Source organism: Erithacus rubecula, assembly GCF_903797595.1.
Source record: "Erithacus rubecula genome assembly, chromosome: 6".
NCBI classification, from domain to species: Eukaryota; Metazoa; Chordata; class Aves; order Passeriformes; family Muscicapidae; genus Erithacus; species Erithacus rubecula.
In genome coordinates, this window is record NC_136688.1 from 21,168,855 (window position 1) to 21,189,797 (window position 20,943).

The 20,943-nt window shown below is 40.3% G+C and overlaps 1 protein-coding gene across 2 annotated transcripts; it reads left to right on the top strand.

Moving 5' to 3' along the window:
• The first annotated feature begins 852 nt into the window (after nt 1-852).
• On the top strand, nt 853-20,054 carry ALKBH3 (alkB homolog 3, alpha-ketoglutarate dependent dioxygenase). 2 transcript variants are annotated; one of them, XR_013774593.1, is made up of 9 exons: nt 853-985; nt 2,221-2,333; nt 3,480-3,514; nt 4,344-4,391; nt 5,984-6,087; nt 7,289-7,377; nt 9,746-9,959; nt 16,403-16,498; nt 17,019-20,054. XR_013774593.1 is itself a non-coding variant. In XM_079308486.1 (9 exons), the coding sequence occupies exons 1-9, from the start codon at nt 916-918 to the stop codon at nt 17,109-17,111; spliced, it is 861 nt and encodes a 286-aa protein (XP_079164612.1). In that variant the 5' UTR covers nt 853-915; the 3' UTR covers nt 17,112-20,054. The 2 variants fall into 2 exon arrangements, 1 of the variants encoding a protein (XP_079164612.1); XM_079308486.1 differs by having other exon boundaries at nt 9,746-9,955; nt 16,400-16,498.
• Nucleotides 20,055-20,943: the final 889 nt, after the last annotated feature.

The following is a 20,943-nucleotide window of genomic DNA, read 5'->3' on the forward strand; positions in this document are numbered from 1 at the left end:
ACATGGAGGGCCAGGCACTGATCTCTGTGGGTACCAGAGACAGGAACCAAGGGAGCAGCATGAGGCTGAGTCAGGGGAGGCTTGGGTTGGGTATTAGGAAAAATTCTTCACCCAGAGGGTGTTTGGGCACTGGAACAATCTCCCCAGGGAAATACTCATGGCCCCAAGCCTGACAGGGTTCAGGAAGTGTTTGGCCATCATTTTTAAAAAGCACATGGTGTGATATTTGGGACTGTCCTGTGCAAGGCCCGGAGTTAGGATAATCTTTTTGGATCCCCTCCAACTCAGGATATTCTATGATTTTACAGTGCTCATACTTTAAAATCAGCAGAACACAAATTTTATTAGAACTGTTAAGCTATTAATAAATAATTATTTCCAAATAACAATTTTCTAACTATTGGAGGTGTTTGGAAAGGTATGGCAGGAATGCACATGCAGCTGGCACAGCGGGACGGTGCCCAGGTAAGGCGGTTCTCACAGCCCCGGTTCCTCTTCATGTGGTGGCGGGCTCCAGGTTGGCTTCCCACTCCTATTTTCCAAGCTGCAGCAGGGAATCACCTAATTTTTAACCTAAATTACCTCGACTTTGATTTTGAATGTCTGTTCAGCTCGATGATGAATGCCTATTTAATAGCTGTCCACGTCCTTGGGACTACCCTGTCAGAAAACAGGGGAGGGAGTTTCTGGTAGCATCAGTGCCGTCCCTCGCTGGTGCCAAGAGTGTTTTTGTTCCCGGCGAGCCCCGGGTGCAGTTTCCCGTGTCGGAGCGGCTCAAGCCGGGCGGCAGCGGGCGGGGCGCCGCCCCAGGGCCCCTGCGAGGGAAGCTCTGCGCAGGCGCGGCGGGCGGGGCTGCGCAGCAGGGCCGGGCTCTGCGCAGGCGCGGCGGGCGGGCCGCGGGGCCCCGGGCCGGGCATGGCCGACAGGCGGCAGCGGGCCCGGGTGCAGGGCGGCTGGGCTGGCACCCCGGCGGGGCGGCCCGCAGGTAAGGAGCGCCCGCAGCCGCCCTTCCCTTGCTGCCCGAAGGCCGGGACTCCCCTGCCGTCCTGGGCGCGGCGGGGCGAGCACCAGCCAGCAGAGCCGGTCTGCGGCTGCACTTCCCGACCGCTCTGAGGGCTGGCCCCATTTCCTCCGTTCCCGTCCAGCTGAACTGCAGGTGTTCCAAGCCAGTTTCTAAGTTAATTTGCGCGTGTGCCGCAGGTGCGGCGGTTTTGGACGCGGAGCGGGGGATGGATGCGCTGCTAACACATCTCCGGGCAGCTCGAGAGAGCCGAGCAGGGTTTGCTTTGTAAGAACTGCCAGTCGCTATCCATAAAACAAAACGCCTTGTGTGCCCTCGTTTAGCTTTTCACGGCGAAAACACTCTAAGATAGAGAAGTATGGAAAGGGTTGGAGTTAACATCACGGGGTTTTAGCAGACATTGAAACCAAAGAGTGCAGAGGTGGAGGAGCGCTTTGAAAGTTTCCAGTCTTGCAGGAGGGACTGCTTTGTTTTTGCGAACATGCTCAAAACACGTCCCATTCACCTGATTACAGTTTCCATAAAACGTCCCTATCTCTGCAGCGTCCTAGGCGAGCTGATTTTTTTTTAATCATGAAAAAGAATAGCCAACTGTTTTGATTTGTGCATGTGACCTCAAACTTTTCTGTCACAGGTGCATTTCATCGCTCCTATTCCTAAAGGGATTAAAAATTGAAAATACTTTCCCCACTGTTTGAATAATGCAGAGTGAAGACTGTGTGTCAGGCCCATTTTAAAGCCTGTTTGCACGTGTAAATAAAACACCTGAAGTGGTGTGCCAAAGTTGCTCTTCCACTTTCTCCCTGGTTTAAAATATCCTGTTTTAATAAAAGCACTTTTCTCTCTCTTTTTTTCTCTCTTTTTTTTTTTTTTTTTCCTAAGAGAAGGAATACACAGGGAAACAGCTGCATGGAGCAATTTCTGCTGGTGTATGATAGGTGTTTGTTGTAGAATTGAAAAGTTATTGTTGTCATCCTTTCTGATAAAACTATGTTTTCAGTTGTTTGTCCATGAATAACAAATACATAGATATAAAAAAATTTCAGTTCCTGTGCAATTTTAACTCTTAGGTTTGAAGAGTTTGAAGTCTCTGCCAAGCATAGGAGACTACTCCAAGGAATGATTCCATAAGTTTTTCATAACTATATTTTTTATGATATTAAATTTGTGATCATTTCTTTTTTCTCTCTTTGTTTTAGCCCCTAAGACACCTGTGACCAGCAGCGTTGCCCTTGCAGGAGCCAAGCCAGCATGGAAACAGAAAGACCAGCATCATGCACAAAAGCAATTTGTTTTTGAAAAGCCATCAGAGGTAAAAATTACAGGGAACTAGCAGAATCTCATCTGTTATTGAACTTAAAATGATAGATAAAAAATATTTGAGAATATAGTCTATTGTTTAAAATCTGAGCTGAACTTTGAGCTTTTACTAAGCAGAGTTGGTAGTTTTGCATATATGGCAAACAGAAAGTTATAATCCCTCTGTTTAGCCTGTTCAGAACTATTCTTTTTTTTTTAAGAGCCAAAAGAATATATTCTACTGAAAATTCTGTGTGCAATGTCCTAAGCATGGTTTGAGCTCTTCTTGTGTTCATCAGGGGTATCTGTCTTAACTTGTTACAGGGGAAGAGTGAGGGATTTGTTTTATAGACTTTATGAACCATCAGCTGATGAAAGATATTGTGCTCTATGCAGTGTGAGGGCACTTCCTTCCTTGGGGAAAAAAAATAATCATGAGCACTTCTTTCTAAGCTAGGCTTAGTTAAAAGGCTGCCATCTTGGCTTGGAAGCCTTGAAGATGGCCTGGGAAGATTCTCCTTCCCCTGTGGCAGAGACCTGCTATCTGTATAGCACTATATTTTGATCCTCTTGTTGGCTCAATGCCATAACTTCCTGCAAATCAGAACTCCACTGAGCTCAGAGAAGAGAAGTATAAATCCCTGAGACAACCAGAATGGTAGCCAAGGCTGGATTAAACTGGTCTGTCATTTAACAAAACACAGCTATCTCTGCTGTGCAGACAGCTTCATAGTGTAAGCTCCTGCTTATGTGTGATCTTTTGTGTTTTGCTCATTTGACAGAGGCCTAAAGTTTGTCCATGCTTCTTAGGGCTGCTCTGAATTTTTCCTTGCATAAGAATATTTTTATAAATATAAAGATAAGGATTTTCTAGATTGCAGTTGATAAATAGCAAGTATTGTGATAGTCCAAATAACTTAGAAATGAGTGTCCTTTAGGGGGCAGTTGATGGTTAAAATCCAGCCTGCAGTGGTAGCTGCATTTGAGAGGAGGGAGTTGCTGAGCTGTTACTATGTCCCTCTTATCCTGAGGTGTGTTTTTCTAACTGTCATATCAGTGTGTGGCTACACAGAGTCACTAGAGATGACTGTGAGTTCTGTTTGCCTGGGGAGTGCCATATACTTCAATATTCACTGTGTAATGTCTTGTTCCCTTTCAGGTGGAGCGCAGAGTTCCTGAGGCAGGTGTGATAGAGTGAGTACCCTGCTGACTTCTCTGTGCCCTTTTTCTGTCACTGTGGTTGGTAAGAGTAGAAATTGTGGATTTTTAACCCTTTTATCAGGCGATCTCAAGCCTGTTAGCTGGTTCTTATGCCTTTGGTACAGCTGGGAAGCCAGTAATCATCATCAGTTGGACATTCTGGTTCAGTACAATTGCCAGTATGTCTCCTTTGGTTAGCAGCATACATTTTCTTGGGACATTCCCAGTATAAACTATGCTGGAAATTACTTACTCTTGAATATACCACAAATATAGCTGGAATGGCAGCTTCTTTTCAGGGCTCAGAGAGGTAGCTGATAGTAAGTTTAATAGTGAAGCTGGGTATTTGTATGTCACCCTTTGTGTTGGAACAGGGATCTTCTCAGGATAACTTTGTCATGAAGTGTGACAAAGTGTGGTGGTGTATGGTAGAGGTACTGAAAATCCAGCTAGGTTTAGTTTGGCTATCTTGGTAAAATTTTCTTTGTCAGTGTACCTCTAAATGCAAACGTAGTGATCTGACTGCAGTCATGTGTGATTGTCTCCTTTAGAATCCCTCTTTATTTTTGTCTAAGACCCCTAAAAGTGTACAGAGGCTTTGGTGAAAGGAGGACATGCAAACTCATTTGCTTCTACAGCATGCCTTGCTGCCTTACTCTGACTTTTATATACAGGACATTTTTTCTTTTCTTTTCTAACTTTATTTTCTTTTTAAAGAAAACTTTCTCTAGTCCAGGCCTACAGCAATTCTAGTCTGTGCTGCTCAGTGCAAGATAATTTTTTGTTTGCCTTTCTGATGGCTCTTTTCTTTCTACATCCTCAGCAAGCCTGGTGTGTATGAGCTCAGCAAGGGACCAACTGGCACTTCTAGGTAAGTGGATGAAATGTTATTTGCTTTTGCAGAGTGCTGTGGTGATACTCAGCTTTCTGAAAACAAGTCTGACTTCAGCAGCTGCACACTGCACTTTGTGTGCATCATCTGTTTAGAGTATTTTTGGAAATACTTTTGAGTGACAGGTGAGGGAGATGGTTCTGAGCAACACTGAAGAGAAGAAAACTAAATCTCTTGACATCTGGTGTGTACTGCATCTAGTGCTCTTTCCAGAATAAGGACAAGGGGTTGTGTCCATTTGTGTCATGATTCACAGTAAGTTGCTGATGCAAATTTGGATCAGTATTCCTGTGTTAGCAGGTGTGTGATGTCTGTGTTGTACAGTTAAGAGCGGCCCAAAACATGTAGCTGTAAATTAGAGTTGTTTTAAATGAATCTAATAAAGGCATTTAACTTTAGGTAATTGTGGTAACCTCAGGATTGTCCCTTCTGTTTATATGCTGTGCCTTAATTATTTCAGCTTCAGGACATTTCAAAACAAAACCTGCTTGTTCTGTGATTCCTACTAAATAAAATACATTTTACCTTGCTGACTTAGCTGCAATATCAGTATTAATCGTCTTCCTTTGAATTTGATAGATTTTTATTAATAGTGGAAAAAATGCCAAGGACATAGTAATTTTTCTGCATTTATTTAATTTCTTCTGATTATCATTTTATTTTTGTGCCTTCATCTTAGTTTCTTCTAAAGATGCAAATAAATTTTCAATGCATTTTGAAAAGTAAAAGCTTTGACCAACTGGAAATAGACAAGACAGACAGTCAGCCAGGTTGTCCTGCATTTTCTGGAGTTTGTTTTCATAATAGACTGATGGAATATATCTATTTCTGCAAAGTTAATAATCAGATTTGCATTTTTTTTTAATATCTTTGTTATATACTCTGACATCTTTGGGGCATGGGGTACTTGTGAAAGTAAGTTTTTGTTAGCAGCATTCCTCCTCTGCAGTCCACCACAGTGGCTGTGATTCTTGAATGACAGTCCAATCAAAATATTAGATGTACATATGGAAATTAAAAAATAGGAGACATTAAATACTTTTTTATTATAGTCCTTATGCTAAATACTTTTCCTTATGCTTTGAAAAAGAGAATAGGAGTGGCAGTAGGGATAAACTGCTGTCAAATTCTGAGTGATGTGGAGATGGTGAATAAAGGGCAGTTGTTTACTTAATGTTGATTGTATTACCATAATAAAACCAGATTTCTCTGGTTTATCAGAAGTCAAGTTAATAACAAGTAGAAGATGACATTTTTCACAGCATATGGCTGATTCTGGAGTTCATGATATGTTGCTGGTTCTGGAATTCACGGTGTGTTGCTGGTTGTCATATGTTTTTATAAGTTTTGGAAAGAAATTACATGCATTTGGTGAGGGTAAGACTCCACAGGAGCCCTTCTGTTCTTTCCTTCACACTTGCTTTGGCTGTGGTGAGAATCAGAATACTGGGCTTTGACTTTTGGTGCATTACAGCCGTTTTTAACTCCTTTGGGAATCCTGGAAATGAAAATATTTTCCCAGAGCAGATGTAGAAATGGATATTTCTTCCATTTTTCTTTTTCATCCTTAGGGTTCATTTGATTCCTGGCTTTATTGACTCAGAACAGGCAGACTGGATGTTTGAGCAGCTCCTCCAAGACATCCCCTGGGGTCAGCGAACTCACATCAGACAGGGTAAGGGGTGTGTAGACCACCTTTTCAGGTCATTCACAGGTCAGTTCCATACCAGAATCTCTGCATTGTTTGGAATTGGTTTTCACTTTCAGTGTTACCACTTCTTCAAGTTTTCGTGCGTGTTTTCCATGCATATCTGAAGACTGCTGCAGCTTACTTTTTTAATCTCCAATACCACATTACTGTTGCCAGCTAAATGAAATATTTCCAAATTTAAATTGCCTGTCTTTAAAATCTTACTGAAATTTTACTGTTTCTTCTGTCCTCCAGTTCTTTTTCTCACTCATTTTTTAAAATTAGGTCTGGTCACCATCACACAATCTCCCAGCAATACTGCAAAAACTGTGGTTTTGGAGGTTTCTTTCATTTTTTCCTCTTCTACTGAAAATCCCCGCAGAGCGTATTCCTTTTCCTTTGGCTTTAATTATTAGTTCCAGTAGGCAGTAGGAGAAGAGGCTGCTATTCTAGATTTGTTCACTAAGGGGCACCTGTTACAGCTAAATTACACTTTCATCAGGAGCTGATGTAAGATAATGTGGCAGATTAGTTACTGATTGAGGCTGGAAAATGTCATCAACACGTGTGTTTCTTGGCTGGCAATAAAGGGACATTATAATGGAGAATGCTACCTGTCCAGCATGAGAAATAGTTGCCAAAATAGTCTTTTCAGAAGCTGAAAGTATTTTTAACCTCGTGTTTGTGTCATACCATAGAGCACACATGTATTTGACAAAACATTGTGTCCAGCGTTGCTACATTTTGTTTCTGTAATGTTGCAAGGATGCTGCAGTTCCATCTACTCCACACTTTCCAATGTATCCATCTGCATCTTGCAATTTATGCCAGCATACTGGGCACCAAAACCAGATGAACTTAAAACAAGAAAAAAATTCAGTTTCATTTGCTATCTTTATCTCATCCAGTCCCTGCTCTGCCTGGCATATAGGGGTAAGAGAATGGATATGTTTCCAAGATTTTGACAAGGTAATTTCTCTGCAGATGCATACCTGAATAATTTTTGAATAATTTAATTCCTTCTTTTGAGTTTTTTATGTAAAGCTGAGGATTTTAAGGGGCTGCTTTTTAGCGTAAGGTGAATGGACAGTCTCTTTTTGATCAAGTTTCTTGGCAAATTGCATCATCTTTCCATTTTCAAATCCTTTGATAGGGCAACTGAGAAAGTCTTCTTGTTTTTTTTCAGAAGTATCTTTTGAGGAACCACGGCTTACATCCTGGTATGGGGAACTTCCTTACACATACTCCAGGATAACAATGCAGCCAAATCCAAATGTATGTTCATGTTTGCATGTGTTTTATTATTGTCTGCAGTTGAAATCCTTTACAGAGATCGAGACAAAAATGCCCTCTATCCTCTATTCTGGTTATCTAGAGGATCTATTAGCATTTCATTTGAGATGGACCACTGGAATGTGGTCAGTTTTATAAAGTACACTTTATGAGTGAGTTGACTGAGATCAGCATGATCTGGTTGCCAAATGTTGCCAAAAGGAAGTTGCTACTCTAGAGTTTAATGTTTTGCTTTGGGTCACTGTAGTTTTGGACAAAACTCTGAATTGCTATGTGTTACTTACTCTAAGCATCTTTGTATGGGAGATTGTACAGCACACAGTTATACTGATTTTTTTGTTGTAAAGATACAGTCATGCCAATTACTGAAATAGTTACTTTCAGAAACACTTAGGTTCAATACTAGGCGTATTTTGATTGCTATGTGGATGCTATGAAATTCACACATGCAGTTCATCTGCTCAGCAACTCCAGATTGTAGCATGTAATTTCCCACACTGTTTTGGAAGAGTTAAAAACCTTCTGAGTGATTCAATGATGTTTTTTTCATGTTCTGTCTCTCTTGCTCACACTCTCTTTCTTTCTCTGCCTGTTGTCCCATCATCCTGTCTCTTGGTATTGCTTTGTTTAAAATTCCCATGGCAGTAATTAGGTGTCACTGTTGAAAGCTGGATAGCATGAAAGAAGAGTGTCCCAAGTGCCAGAACTGCTGCCAAAGTGGGATGTTTGGGAAGAGTTAGAAAGGCGGTATTTAACATAAGTTGAGAACATTCTGTAGTCTTAACAAAAAGGAAGTTAAAAATTCTATGACCCGTGCAACTTGTGGTGAAAAAACAGGCATTTACTTGGTACTTATTTGTGAAATACTATTTTAAGTGGGCTTTTCTGGAAGATGAATTGGTTTAGGGATTGGAGGTGCCCTCACAAAATCATTCAGTTGTAGACTTATGATTTAAATAAGTTCAGAACTGCCTATTGTGAACTCCATTGCTGCTCAGTTTGCATCAAGTTTTGAGTTTTACCACTCATTGGGCCACTGGCTTGTTTCTCTCATCCAAAAAGTTCAAGGCCTAAATAAGTCACTTTAGGCTGGTTCTATCTTCTATTCCTGAATACTCCTTTTTACTGAGAAAAGAAACTCAAGCAGAAGATTAGATACACTGGAGAAGTTGCACAGCTGGAAGCCAGCCCTTCTCCACCTGGAAGCTGCCTATGGGCACATCCACTGCACATGGACACTGACATTTCACAGAGCTTTGCAAGTGGGAGTACCTACAGCTCAGAAGAAGTAGGAGATGGTGTAAATATCACAGTCCCTACATGTAGAATAGGGTTTCTAGCACGAAAATATCCTGAGTAAAATGTCATTTAGTGCACAGCTTAGCCAGAAGTGATTATTCTCTTAAATACTTGATCTGTTGGAGTAATTAGCTTTGTGTCCCTCCTTTTTTGTTTGGTAAGAATTGGTGTGATTGCAGCACTTCTAGATATAATCCAGTGTTTGTGCCTAAATTAATTTTGCTATTAGAAAATGTTTCTCTGTAAGCAGCGATAGAGTTGTTTCAACAAATGTTTCAACAAAACTACTTCCACTGCTACAGGTTTGTAGTAGTGACAAACCTTTTAACTACATTGTAAAATTCACTGCATGGTAACATTTTAGTAATATATACTTCTGTGATGGGAGTTGAAGAAATCTAGTCCTGGTTGGTCACTGTAAAGTGTTCTCAGTAATTCTTGTTGGACTCTTCTGCACATTCAGGCACCCCAGTTGCAAGCCAACTTTCTTGGGGGTTTTTTGTTTTTCTTTTTTGTTGTATTACTGCTTTCCTGATATGTTCAGTAACTGCAAGTTATATTTACCTAACATTAATTCCTCACATGATGCTTAATGGTTTTGTGACCCACTGAAGAGTTATAGTGTTGAAGTGAAAACCCCAAGAGGTGATGAGTTGAGCTCAACAAGCTGTGCTAACAGAGTGGGGACAGAGGGCTGTGTTATGCCAACCATTTCCTCTTGTTCTCTGTCAGCAGCTGCAGGCAGTTGAGAGCAGTGTCATTTAGTCACTGATTGCCTGCATTAGTATGAAAGGCAGCCTGGCTTCAGCGTTTTAAGAGATGATTTAGTATTGAGTGATGGGTAACGTGTGCTTATTTTGCAGAAAGCCCAGCCCATTCCTCTGCTCTACTAAAATATCACCAGAATTGCAGTGAGGGATTTGTTAGATTTGAAATTTATTGTGATTAAAGTGCAGTATATTTTGTTTCTTAGTAGTTTTTGCCTTCTGTCTTGCATTACCTGCCCCTGGCCTGCGCTCATGGCATTTCCATTGCCCTCTGCTGCTTGCAGTGGCATCCTGTGCTGACCATGCTGAAGGAGCGCATTGAGGAGTTCACTGGCTACACCTTCAACTCCCTTCTCTGCAACCTCTACCGGAACGAGAAGGACAGTGTGGACTGGCACAGTGATGATGAGCCATCCCTGGGGAAAAATCCTGTCATTGCCTCACTCAGCTTTGGTGCTACTCGGACCTTTGAGATGAGGAAAAAGCCTTCTCCTGTGAGTGTTCATATCACTGAAACAGTCTTATAGCTACTAATATGGTTATCATTTCCCCATTTAAGAGAACTTAATTCCTAAAGCATTTCAAAATTAATGAAAGCACAACTTGGAAAGCTCTGTGAAATAAGTGTAGAGATAAGAAATGTCTTGGACCATGACATCCTGAAGATGGGGATGGGACCACTCTAATAATGTGCAGCAGTGTAGTGTAATGCTGCAGTGAAATTGGAACCTGGGCAGTCTTCTGCCTAAATAAGGGCCCATGCTGCTACTTAAAATGAGATAAGTGATGCTGGAAGTGGACTTACACTCTGCAAATGAATCAAAGAGTTGCTACCATTTTCTTAAACTTAGGGCAGTGTTATGTAATGTAGAGTGTACATGGGGTGAAGAGCAGTTCTGACTGCTCTTGTAAGAAAAAATCCTCTTAACAGTGTTTGCATTTTGACATGTGTGTATTTAGATTGAGGGGCAGGAAGAAGCTTGTTTCTTTTCCATAAAATGCCTTGGAAAGCTCTCACAGGCTAGACAGAGATCCTCTGCTTTGATGTATGGAGATGTATGGAATATCTTCTGGAAGTTAATTGGTGATTCAGTAGTGAATTCTCTTTCTAGATAAAGTGCTGTGCTTGGGAGTGCTTTGTTTATAAGCCAGCTTAAACTTTACAGTTCGTATTTATCCAAGTAAAGGATTCACATTTGTTGGCAATACAGGCCTTATTTTAGGGTGTCCTGTTTCAGATGAATTTTCTACTTGTGCAGTCTTTGACAACTTTGGAAAAAAGTTTGCTATCTGCTATTTATTCTGAGTAGGTAGTACAGAAAGCAGAGGTAATAATTACCAGCCTACAGGAAAACCCTGTGCTGACATCCTGAAGCCTGCCCATAAGAGTCATCTTGGGTCACATAGTCTGAACAGCAAAGGTCAGAAATTGAACCACAAAGCAAATAGTTTGTAGTTTTCACCAGTTTTCCAATTTGTAAATTCTTTATTGCCTGAAGTGAATTTAATCTTGGCTCCTGAGCCTGAGATCACATAACCAATCTGTTATGTCAGTGGGCATAGCATGAGCAATTATTCCTGATACTTGTTGATAATAAAATGTCAGCTGGAAAGTTTGTTCATCTAGAAAGCTGTAAATGGTGCTCGGATTCATTTTAGAAGTGCCTGTGTTCCCCATCAATGAATAAGAATAAACTTTGCAGGTTCTGTCTCAAAAATCAATCCTAGTTCTTGAGTAAGGTGCCTCATAGGCACCTTATAGGTTTTCTGAAAAGACACCCACTATTAGCAAAGGGGAAATTCAGTCTGTGCCATCTGTACTTGGCTGCCTTATTTAATCTGTACAGCACGATTTCTTCCCTTTTCTTCCAGAGATGGATGGGTTTCTATAGATGTATCCCTCAAGCTCTCTTCATTGCTTTTAGTACCTTTGACCTGATATTTCTGACTGGCTGAGTCTTGCTATCTGTGAAGTGTATTCCTTTTGCAAGTGTGATGTACCTTTTTTCTGAGGTAGAATCCCCATGTGCAGATTTTTGAAATAGTTGCTATTAAGTGTGTCCTGTGCCTAAGGGATCTCATACTTAGTAATTACATGGCACACATTACGTATTCTTCCCACATTCCCAAAGCCTGAAGTTCCCAAGAGCATCCTGTGACAATAGATGGTTTGCCAAGTGGGAGTTACAAGAGGCTCTGATGGAAATTACAACCTTTCAGGCTGTACCACCAAAGAAGTAATTTTCATACTCTATTGTACTCTAGCATTCTCTCTTTCTTTAAAAGGAAGTTAAAATTGATTGTAGATCTTTGAAGTTTGATCATTCCTATGTTAAAAAGCAAGTTACAGAAGAGGAATGTAATCTAAACAAAAGGAATTGAGATTAACAATCATCATGGGCATTCAGGCACTCCCTGGATTCAGCCAGTGTCAGTACATTGAGTTTTCCAGAGCTAATCTTTATTGAGGAGGGAAATAGAAAGTAAATCCTTTTCCTCCCAAAATTAAACCACTTTGAGGGCCAACATTGTTCTATTTCAGATTCTAGGGGTTCAAAGGCCTTCATTTCCCTCTGTTCTTGTAAGTGCTTTTAAGTATTTTGAGATGAAAGATACAATGAACATACAAGATGAGAGATACTGTGGTAGAACATCACTGTGGATAAATGGTACTAGGAAAAATGTGGTTTCCTGTGTGGGATCATGTACTGAGTACAAAACTCTGTGTACCACAAGTGAGGTCACAGCTTGAAGGGCAGTTGAAGAGTACTAGATCAGAGCCTTCAGAGACTTTGTGTTGGTATCTCTGCAAGTACTTCCTAGATTATATCTGGAAATGTGGATGAACCTGATAGCGAATAAAATTCCGTTTTTCTAAGTGAAAAGATGACCAGTGGTGTTGATGTATTGCATTTTTTGTGCATGTTTGTTTGAATTTTGACATTTGTCTGTTAGTAATTTGGTGGTGTTTATGTAAGCCACTCTGAAACAATCACACAATCTGAAATCTTTTTTCCTTTGGCAAAAATGAAAAAAAAGTTACTTAGGTTCAAGTGGGTTTTTTTATTATCCTGAAAATTGTTCTGAAAGGTTCCTCTCTTTTTTTCTTTCTGGTGAGCACTGTACTGGATTATTCTTCATCATATAATAGAGGGTAAAGGAGTGTAGAGACTACTTGCACTACTATTTGTATCTTCCCAAACAAGCATCCTTTGTGGATAATTAGAAATAATCCTTACCAAGATTTCAGCCCAGTGCATGTAAAAAAAGCTGCAAATACATTTCGGGTGTAAATTCCTCACTGTAATAAAGATACTTCATGGGAATTAACATAACTCCAGAAACTGTTTTATTTTGCCTGCTGGAATTTTTCATTTTAAGCATTCTTTTTTCTAAATACAGCCTTTTCTGTTTATTTGGACCAGTTACATGATAGCAGCTGGTATTTTTCCTTTGTTTTAAATGGTTTCTAGGGTTTTTTTGAATGCCTACTTCATAGTTAAAAAATCTACAGTGATGTGGTTTCTTCTATTTTCTTCTTCAGTTCCAGTAAATTACTTTCACCTTGCTCCTACTTCCTTGCTCCCCTTGCCCCCATCATTGTAGCTCCTGCCTACACTGAAATGAGGAGACAATTGCTTTGCTTTAGAGCTGTGATTCATACACAGTTCACAGAGCTATTGTTGAGTCAGTGAGTCCTCTTGTGCTTGCCTGCAGCCTGAGTGTCATCACTGTGCCACTGTGACCTCCTCCCATTCCCCCACAGCCTCAAGCCCCCAAGCCCACTTGGACCTGACTTCATCCTCCCAATTGGGAGGAATTGATTTCACTCTGTGGGATGGGTGTTTCTGATGCACCCTCACTACCATTTTTTACTTTTGATTGTTCACTCCTCAGCTCTGAGGCAGTGGCAGGTTATCTGGCTGTGTCCTGCTGAAGCTGAGTGGGGAATGTTAATACAGGGGGAAGGGTGATGATACCTGATGTCCCACTAAACTGCCACGTGCCATGTTCCACTGGGAGGTGCCCTGTGGCAGAGGGGTGGGTGCCATAGGGACCAGCTGGGTGGCTGTCCAGCAAATGGCCATGTGAACTGTGAAAGGAGTTGGAAAACCAGCTGTCAGCTTGCTCTTCTTCCATCTATAATCAAAGAAATTGATGGCTGCTGGGAGGGGAGGGAACTCCACACTTTTTAGATAATAGCAGGATATTCATGGTGTTCAAAGAATCAGCCTTCAGATTGGTCTGTTTTTCAGATGAATCCCTGAAGCACAGTCCTTTTTTCCTAGCAGAAGGTAAAGACCTCCTTGTACTTCTGGAAACAGCAAAAAAAATAACCCTTTGTATATTAACTGACCTAATTGAAGATGAATGTGGGAGCATGGTGTAAGCAGAGGTTCAGATCAAGAATGAGGCAGGTTGAACTTTCAGATTGGCATGAAAGAGACTCACAGACAGTGGTGGCTGCAGAGGAGGAGGTGGTGTTTTCCACCAGTATTGGCAGGGTTTGAGGAGCTGTAGACAAGCAGAGAGGAAGAAGGGAGAGCTCAGCTGCAGGACTGAGGGATTTAAAGGTAGGCAGTGCATTATGTGAGGAAAGGACAGTATAACTGATATTCATCATTACTGAATCTGTAGAGAAAACTGCAGTGAGGATTTTGTCAGAGACAGTGAAAATAAGCATGTTAAATGCAGAAGTATTGATAGGTGAAACTACTTTGTTGTGGAGTAGGGTGTTGACACAGCTGGTGCTAGAGATGTAAACTGGAGAAGAGGAATACATTCAAGAGGAAATCTGAAAAATACAAGATTGGAACTTTTCTAAGGATAATTCTCTTGGTAGTAGGTAAATAGGTGAAGCAGAAGACTAGGAGCCAGTATTCCCCATGAAAGATGCAGATTTTTGTAATTAAAAATTATTAACTGCATTATTATTTATATGTTCTTCTACAGGATGTTTCCATTTACTTTTCCTTATAACAGAAGATTCCTCTATACTGTCCAGAAACCATTTCCTACTACTATAGCAATAAACCTTCCTGAGACTTAAAAGCAAACTTGGGTGATTTATATAGATTTATACTAGGTCTTCTCTTGTTTTGATTTTGGTAGCATTTTAAGAAAACAACCTTGATGGAGTCCAGGAATTCATACAGATTTTGTATTTACAGCTTCCCATCAACTCACACTCAGCTTTCCTTACTTACTAACTGTAGTTACTGTAATTAAGAATTTAAAAAAAAGGTTTAGCCAGTGTACTTGGATAAGGTAAAGCTTGGATTGTATTGGCTGTGTAGCTCAAGATTATAAATATTCTGATATATTAAAAAGCAGAACAGTTGCTTTACTATGCCTGTTTTTGTAAGCAGGTGGTTTTGTGGTACATATGTAGAGTTACAAAGTGGACATAAAGAAGTCACCTGATGCACTTCTTTCCATGTTTGTTACCAGAAAGTCTTTTTCACCTTAAATGTCAAAAATAAATTTCCTTCATAAACTTCTTGACCTCTGAAAGTGAGTTTTCTGTGTGTCTGACATCAGCTCTAGGAATGAAAGTTCTGAAATGAGCTTTGGTTGACAGTAATGACATGTAAGAAAGTAAAACTTTTTGTTTAACTTCACTGGCTTTGCAAAGCAAATTGACATAAAAATATATTTTTCTAACTAAAATGGAGTTCAGAGGTGTCCCATTTAAACCAGAAGTATTTGCTGTTTTTATATATTGACTTTTCTAAGCCAAAAGGGTGTTTTCTCCTAAATCATTTATCCTAGCAGAATTCCTTTTTAATTGAGATGAGCAAGAGATAAAAATAAGCCCACTGTTGTCCATCACAAAGTGAAATGATGCAATCCTCTGAAATAGAAGGTACTTGTGCAGTGGTATTTCTCTGCTTTTCCTCAGCAGTTATGTTTATAATACCTCTTTCTGAAATTTTTTCCTTGTTTCCACTGAAGATAAGAAAATGTTTCTTGATACTGACTTGGTACCAGACAAACTCTATTAAATTTTACAAAGTGCAGTCATCTTTCTAGCTGCATCTTACTTATAAACATGCACACATTCCCAGTTAGTTTTTTGAAAATCAAACTCTTTTTAGTTTAGGGCATAATTTTCCCAATATTTGTTATGCTGCCTGATTATTTTGAGCAAGCCATGAACTTGTAAAAGGACAGAGCTTCTTCAAGTTGGACCACTACACACTTGACATAGAGTGTATGAATCTGATTTAAAGTTGGAAAGGATAATGCAAAGCAGTAGGGAGTTGCTGTTCCCACTCATGTGGCATGGGGGAGACCACTGCTGGAGTGTGTCACTATGTCTAGTTGTTGTATCTGGGTTTTAAAATTGCACATAATTTAAAGACTTAACAAAGGTTTGCAAGTTATTTGCTTTTAGTCTAGCATTCTGCTTTGATTAGTGGTTTAAGTGGATTAAGACAACTTGTTTTAGAAGATATTATAGGAAAAGATTTTTTTTTTTAATAAGAAAAACTCTTCTTCCAGCAGCAAGTGCCATAGCAGCATGTGATGTTGTAATAAGAGAAATTCAGAATAGCAGGAAGGTTTTACTTTTGATGAAGTAGTTAATTGTTGGAATCTAGGGTGGCTATTGCAGAATATCCCCACACTGGACTTCTAAGATGTTTCCATAAGGTTCGCTGCCTCACTCCAGAATGTTGCACTAAATACAGGAACTGGTTGTTGAACTTTGCCTGTGGCATCCAGGCAGTGAGGTACAATGGCTTCTTTCGTTGTTAAAATGCTTGGCTCCTGGACTTTATATGAAATACAGATACAGAGAGGTTTGCTTAGACTTCTAAATCTTTGAAGAGCTGCCTCCTCTTCTTCCCTCATAGCCTTTTTGAGCTCTGCTGTAAAGGACTGGTTTCTACCAAATGCACATGCCTACTTCTTCAGTGTCTAATGTTTCCTTTTAGGAGGAGGATGGAGACTATACTTATGTAGAAAGACTTAGAATCCCACTTGATCATGGGACACTGTTGGTGATGGAAGGAGCCACCCAGGAGGATTGGCAGGTAAGAACTCCTTGACACTGTTTGTTCTTTACTTGCAATGCAGTTTTCCAGATATGCTGAGGCACTCCCATGAATGTATGGGACATTGTGCTTCCAGTGGCACAATTGTTTTCCAAGGCATTAGTATTGCTTTCTTCCTCAGAATTTGAAAGCACTCACAGAAACAATGGGTTTGCTTTCATGTGCCAAGTGATGCAGTAGGAATCAGTTCAGATGTTCCAGCATTAAAGTTTAGTAACAAAGGTTGCAGCCTGCAGTGAGAAGAGTAAAATCAATATAGAAACTTGGAATATCAAAAATTGTAACTTAATTTAAGAATTCTACAGTATTGTACAAAGACTTTTTGTTCTCAGTGGCCCTGAGCAGTCAGAACCCAATTTTTTTACCTTACCTAAGCGTTTAGAAATATGAATAAAAAGCCATCATAGGAAATGAAGGTTTTAGTCATTGTTTGATTACCTGTATTTTAAATGCATAAGCTCATGCCTTTTTTTTTTTTTTTTCCTAATGCCACTTACAGCATCGAGTGCCTAAGGAGTATCATTCTAGAGATGAACGGATAAACCTGACATTTAGGATCATTTATCCAGAACCTGATGGAGGTTGGAAGTGAAGAGCCACTTTGGACATCATTGGATAAACACCCACAGCAGATCTAGAGCCTTAGATTGCTGCAGATTTGAAGGAAGCCTTACAGGAACAGTGTTCCTTGAAGTCACGGGGAGAAGAGTTGATATTTTGAAGATCTTTGGCAATCAGAAGCTGCCTGTGTTATGTGGACAGAAATAATATGTTATTAGATGATACTAAATCACAGGCTTTAAGTTTGTGAACAGTGATTATTCTTAAAAGAGCATAAAGCATGTGAAAGTTTTGAGAGGTCCCAACTGAAGCAGACAGATTCAGTGAGCAGATAGTTTGCACCTTGTCCTGTCTCTCCTTTACTCCCACATTGTGATCTCTGTTGGAAGTAATGACACGATGGGATTCTTTGATGCAAAGCTACCTCTGTGTATCTGTACAGAAATGAGAAAACTGCACTTGGTGATGATCTCTGGGTATTACTCATTTCACCAAAGGGTGGTGCACTGCTTTTTATCTGTAGGTTGTAGAGTCTTTTTCAACTAAGCAATCAGTTTCATAACTTAAATAACTACTTGAAATTTACTGGTGTCTAGTGGAACACAGGGTCAAGGCTCTCTTCTGCTGTGCACTCTGTGGTCAGATTTTATCCTAACTGTTTATCCTTGTAGACAGGACAAGGCGAAGGCAAGCAACAGAGACATCTGACGACCCTGCTTCTGGGTCATGCATATTACATTAAAGAATATCACTCAGATGGTTGTCTCTTGAGCCTCTGCTGTCACAGATCAGCAGTCAGCACCTCAGACCAGATTCCAGGCTCCCTCAATTTTACCTGCTGCTGGGAAGCAGTGGGCTGATGACTGCAGTCTGGATGTTAAGTCAGGAGTGCTGCCTATGTGATGAAGTTCTTACTGCAGCTAAATACCATCACTGTACAGGATCAAATCATAGGTTTGGTCCATCTTCAATGTCTGCCTGCAGTAGGATCTAAGCAAAGGTAAATGTCCTATGCCTTGTAACACATTAGCTTTGTTAACCAAGCTAATGTCCCTCTTTGCTGTAAGAATAAATTGGTATTGAGAAAATACCTGTCTTTTCTTAGCCAGTATTTGCTGTGGTTAAAGTTCTTATTTGGTAAGAAGAATCAAGTTGTTAATACTCAGTTATGCCCATATTTTAATGCTATTGATGACATAAAGAACATAAACATTGAGCCATTTCACTCCCTATGGTCTGAAATTGGGCAGAATAATTTCTTAGAAACAGCTTTTCTACCTAAACAACCATGCATTATTATGCTAAAATGAATGAATGTTACTAGAAAACTTATCTTTGTAATCTAATAATGTCTCCACTTTCATTCCAGTTTGTATAGAAATTTTTTTAATGGTATTTCCTTGCATTTAAATCTTTTGTCTAGGCACTATGATGTATTTCATGGGAATCAGAGTTGAAGGAGGCAGACGCTTTCATATTTACTTTCTTTGAGTCATTGGAGCTTTGTGCAAATACCTGTGTATGTGTCCAGGTTTGGCAGTCCTCACAGAGAGTGGTTTTTCTTAACCAAGGGACAGTGCTGATTTCTCAAGGTATTTTGAGAAGACAACACTTTCGTCCATATCAGTTCATACAAGCTCCCTTTATTTTCACTGTATTAAGAGCAGCCAGGCTGCAAGAAAGAGTAGGAGATGGGGATGAGTTGGAGACTTAAACCCTCAAACCTCAGCCTGTGGAAAATGCAGTTCATTTGAATTCGGTGAATCTGTGGCACATAACTAATGGCAGGACCCTGGAGGCTGATACTGTTGTGGAAGAGTAGCTTTTCACTTCCTTTTCTTGGTTTCAGTTTGTAATGTTAGCAAATTTTGGTTTAGTACTTCCTTTGATTTGGGAGAAGACCAAGTTTTCCTCCCCAGAAATGAAATGATTTATAGGAGAAATGTTCTATCCCCCAGCACTCCTTTTGTTGCTGGAGACTACTGCATTCTGCTTTCTCTCACGTGTCATCTTCACTGTATCCAAACCTGTTTTACAGTGAGGAGAAGGCATATGGCATCATTTCCCAGCCTGTCCTGTGTGTGCTGGCTGCAAGGGGAACAGTTGGCCTAGAGGTCAAGTTTCTTTGTCAGCTGGGAGCTTGTGGGTCCTTCCTTCCTTCCCCCACCTCCTCACCAAGAGTCAGCTAGCCAGGTTAGCAGCAAATGGCAACCCCCTGCCTGCCAAAATAGCAGGGAATGGCTGAGCAGAGGAGATTCCAGCCCTGAGCTCAGGGGGCCTTTCTGCAGGGACTTCTTTCCTGTTGGTGGAAATTTGTTCATGAATGCTACAGGCATTCCTGCTGAGTTCTCAAAATGGGTGTGCACAAAAGAGAGATTTGAGGGTTCTTGAGCTGGTGGTGTTCCCATGGCACCTAAAGGTTTTTCAATAGAGACCAGGGCAACTTGCACATTTCTTGTGCTGCTGTTCAGCTGTTTCTGCTGTTGCAGTCAGGTGCAAAAGGCAGCATGTTTAGAATGGTGAATATGCAGTTAAGTTTCATTTTTAAAGATAGGTAGAGGAACCTTTCCCCTAGTCACATGGATTTGAAAACAGTATTTCTAAAAATGTCATCCAAAAGAATTACTTTCCAGTTATAAAGCTTGCTTGCTTTCTTCTCAGGACTGTTGTGATATTCTCGGCCAAAAACTTCTTGAAAAATTATTTAAACTCAGAGTACACCGAGGTAACATAAAATACACTGTTTATGTGTTCACAGAGGATTTGAGGGCAAGGCCCTGGCCTGAGAGTTTTGTTTTTGCAGTTGGCATCAGATTCTGTCCATCTGAGGGGCTGCAGTGACTGCTGAGAGCTGCTTTGCTTACAGAACATCTCTGTGTCATTTTTATGTGGAAGATCCAAACTGTGGGTTTACTTTTTGCCTTTTGTTTGAAATACAGAATGGTTTGGGTTGGAAGGGTCCCTGAAGATTTCAGCAGTGTGTGTTTCTTCCAAAAAATGCTCAAAAATTGCCTTCTTCAAAACTGTTCATCTCTGGCTTTCAAACAGATGGAATCTACTAGTAACCCCAGGTAAGATTCCCTTTTCCAAAACAGCCATTCAAAGTGTAATGGCCCTCAGATTTGATGATGAGGAGCAGATGAATGGGAACTGTTGGGTAGGGATGGACAGTAGCCTGCCTTCCTCAGGGAACACACAGGATGGAGCTGTTCTGAAAAAAAAAAACCACAGCTGGGTCCATATGTAACCATTCATTTATTTAATAGCTATATAAACTATTATTAATTTACTAATACATTAGTTTATTACATCATTCATTATACATTAATACTATTACATTACTAATTAACCACACTGTCAGACATCACTCCACCCCCATGCTCCTTGTAATCATTTCATCACAGAAAACTTGAATATTCAAGCACAAACTCTTGGTGAGGTTGGAGTATGTCTGATGCACTTTTGGGCCATAGTGGGTTGATTTGAGCACACACCATTTGAAATCAGTAGCAAACCTCTGTCACTTCTCTGCTCTGGGCTTTTGTTTGTTTGTGTTTTGTTGGGTTTTGCTTAGTTTTGTGCGTTTTTGGGGCGGGTTTTTTTGTGTGAAAAAGAACTCTTTAGGATATTAAGTTTTGATTAGCTTTAAAGCCATGGGTAATTTTACATCTGTATCAGATGAATTCCACCTGTGTCTTCTGTTTGTTGTGACTTGAGGGGTTAGTATAACTACACATAGTAATTTATAGCTACAATAGTAATGGAGAAGGAGACAAGGTGCCAGGAAGGGGTTAAGAAGTCAGAATTTTCATACTATAGTGTTGGCAAAATATAGAGGACTGTTCTCCTGGTGTTTGGGATAA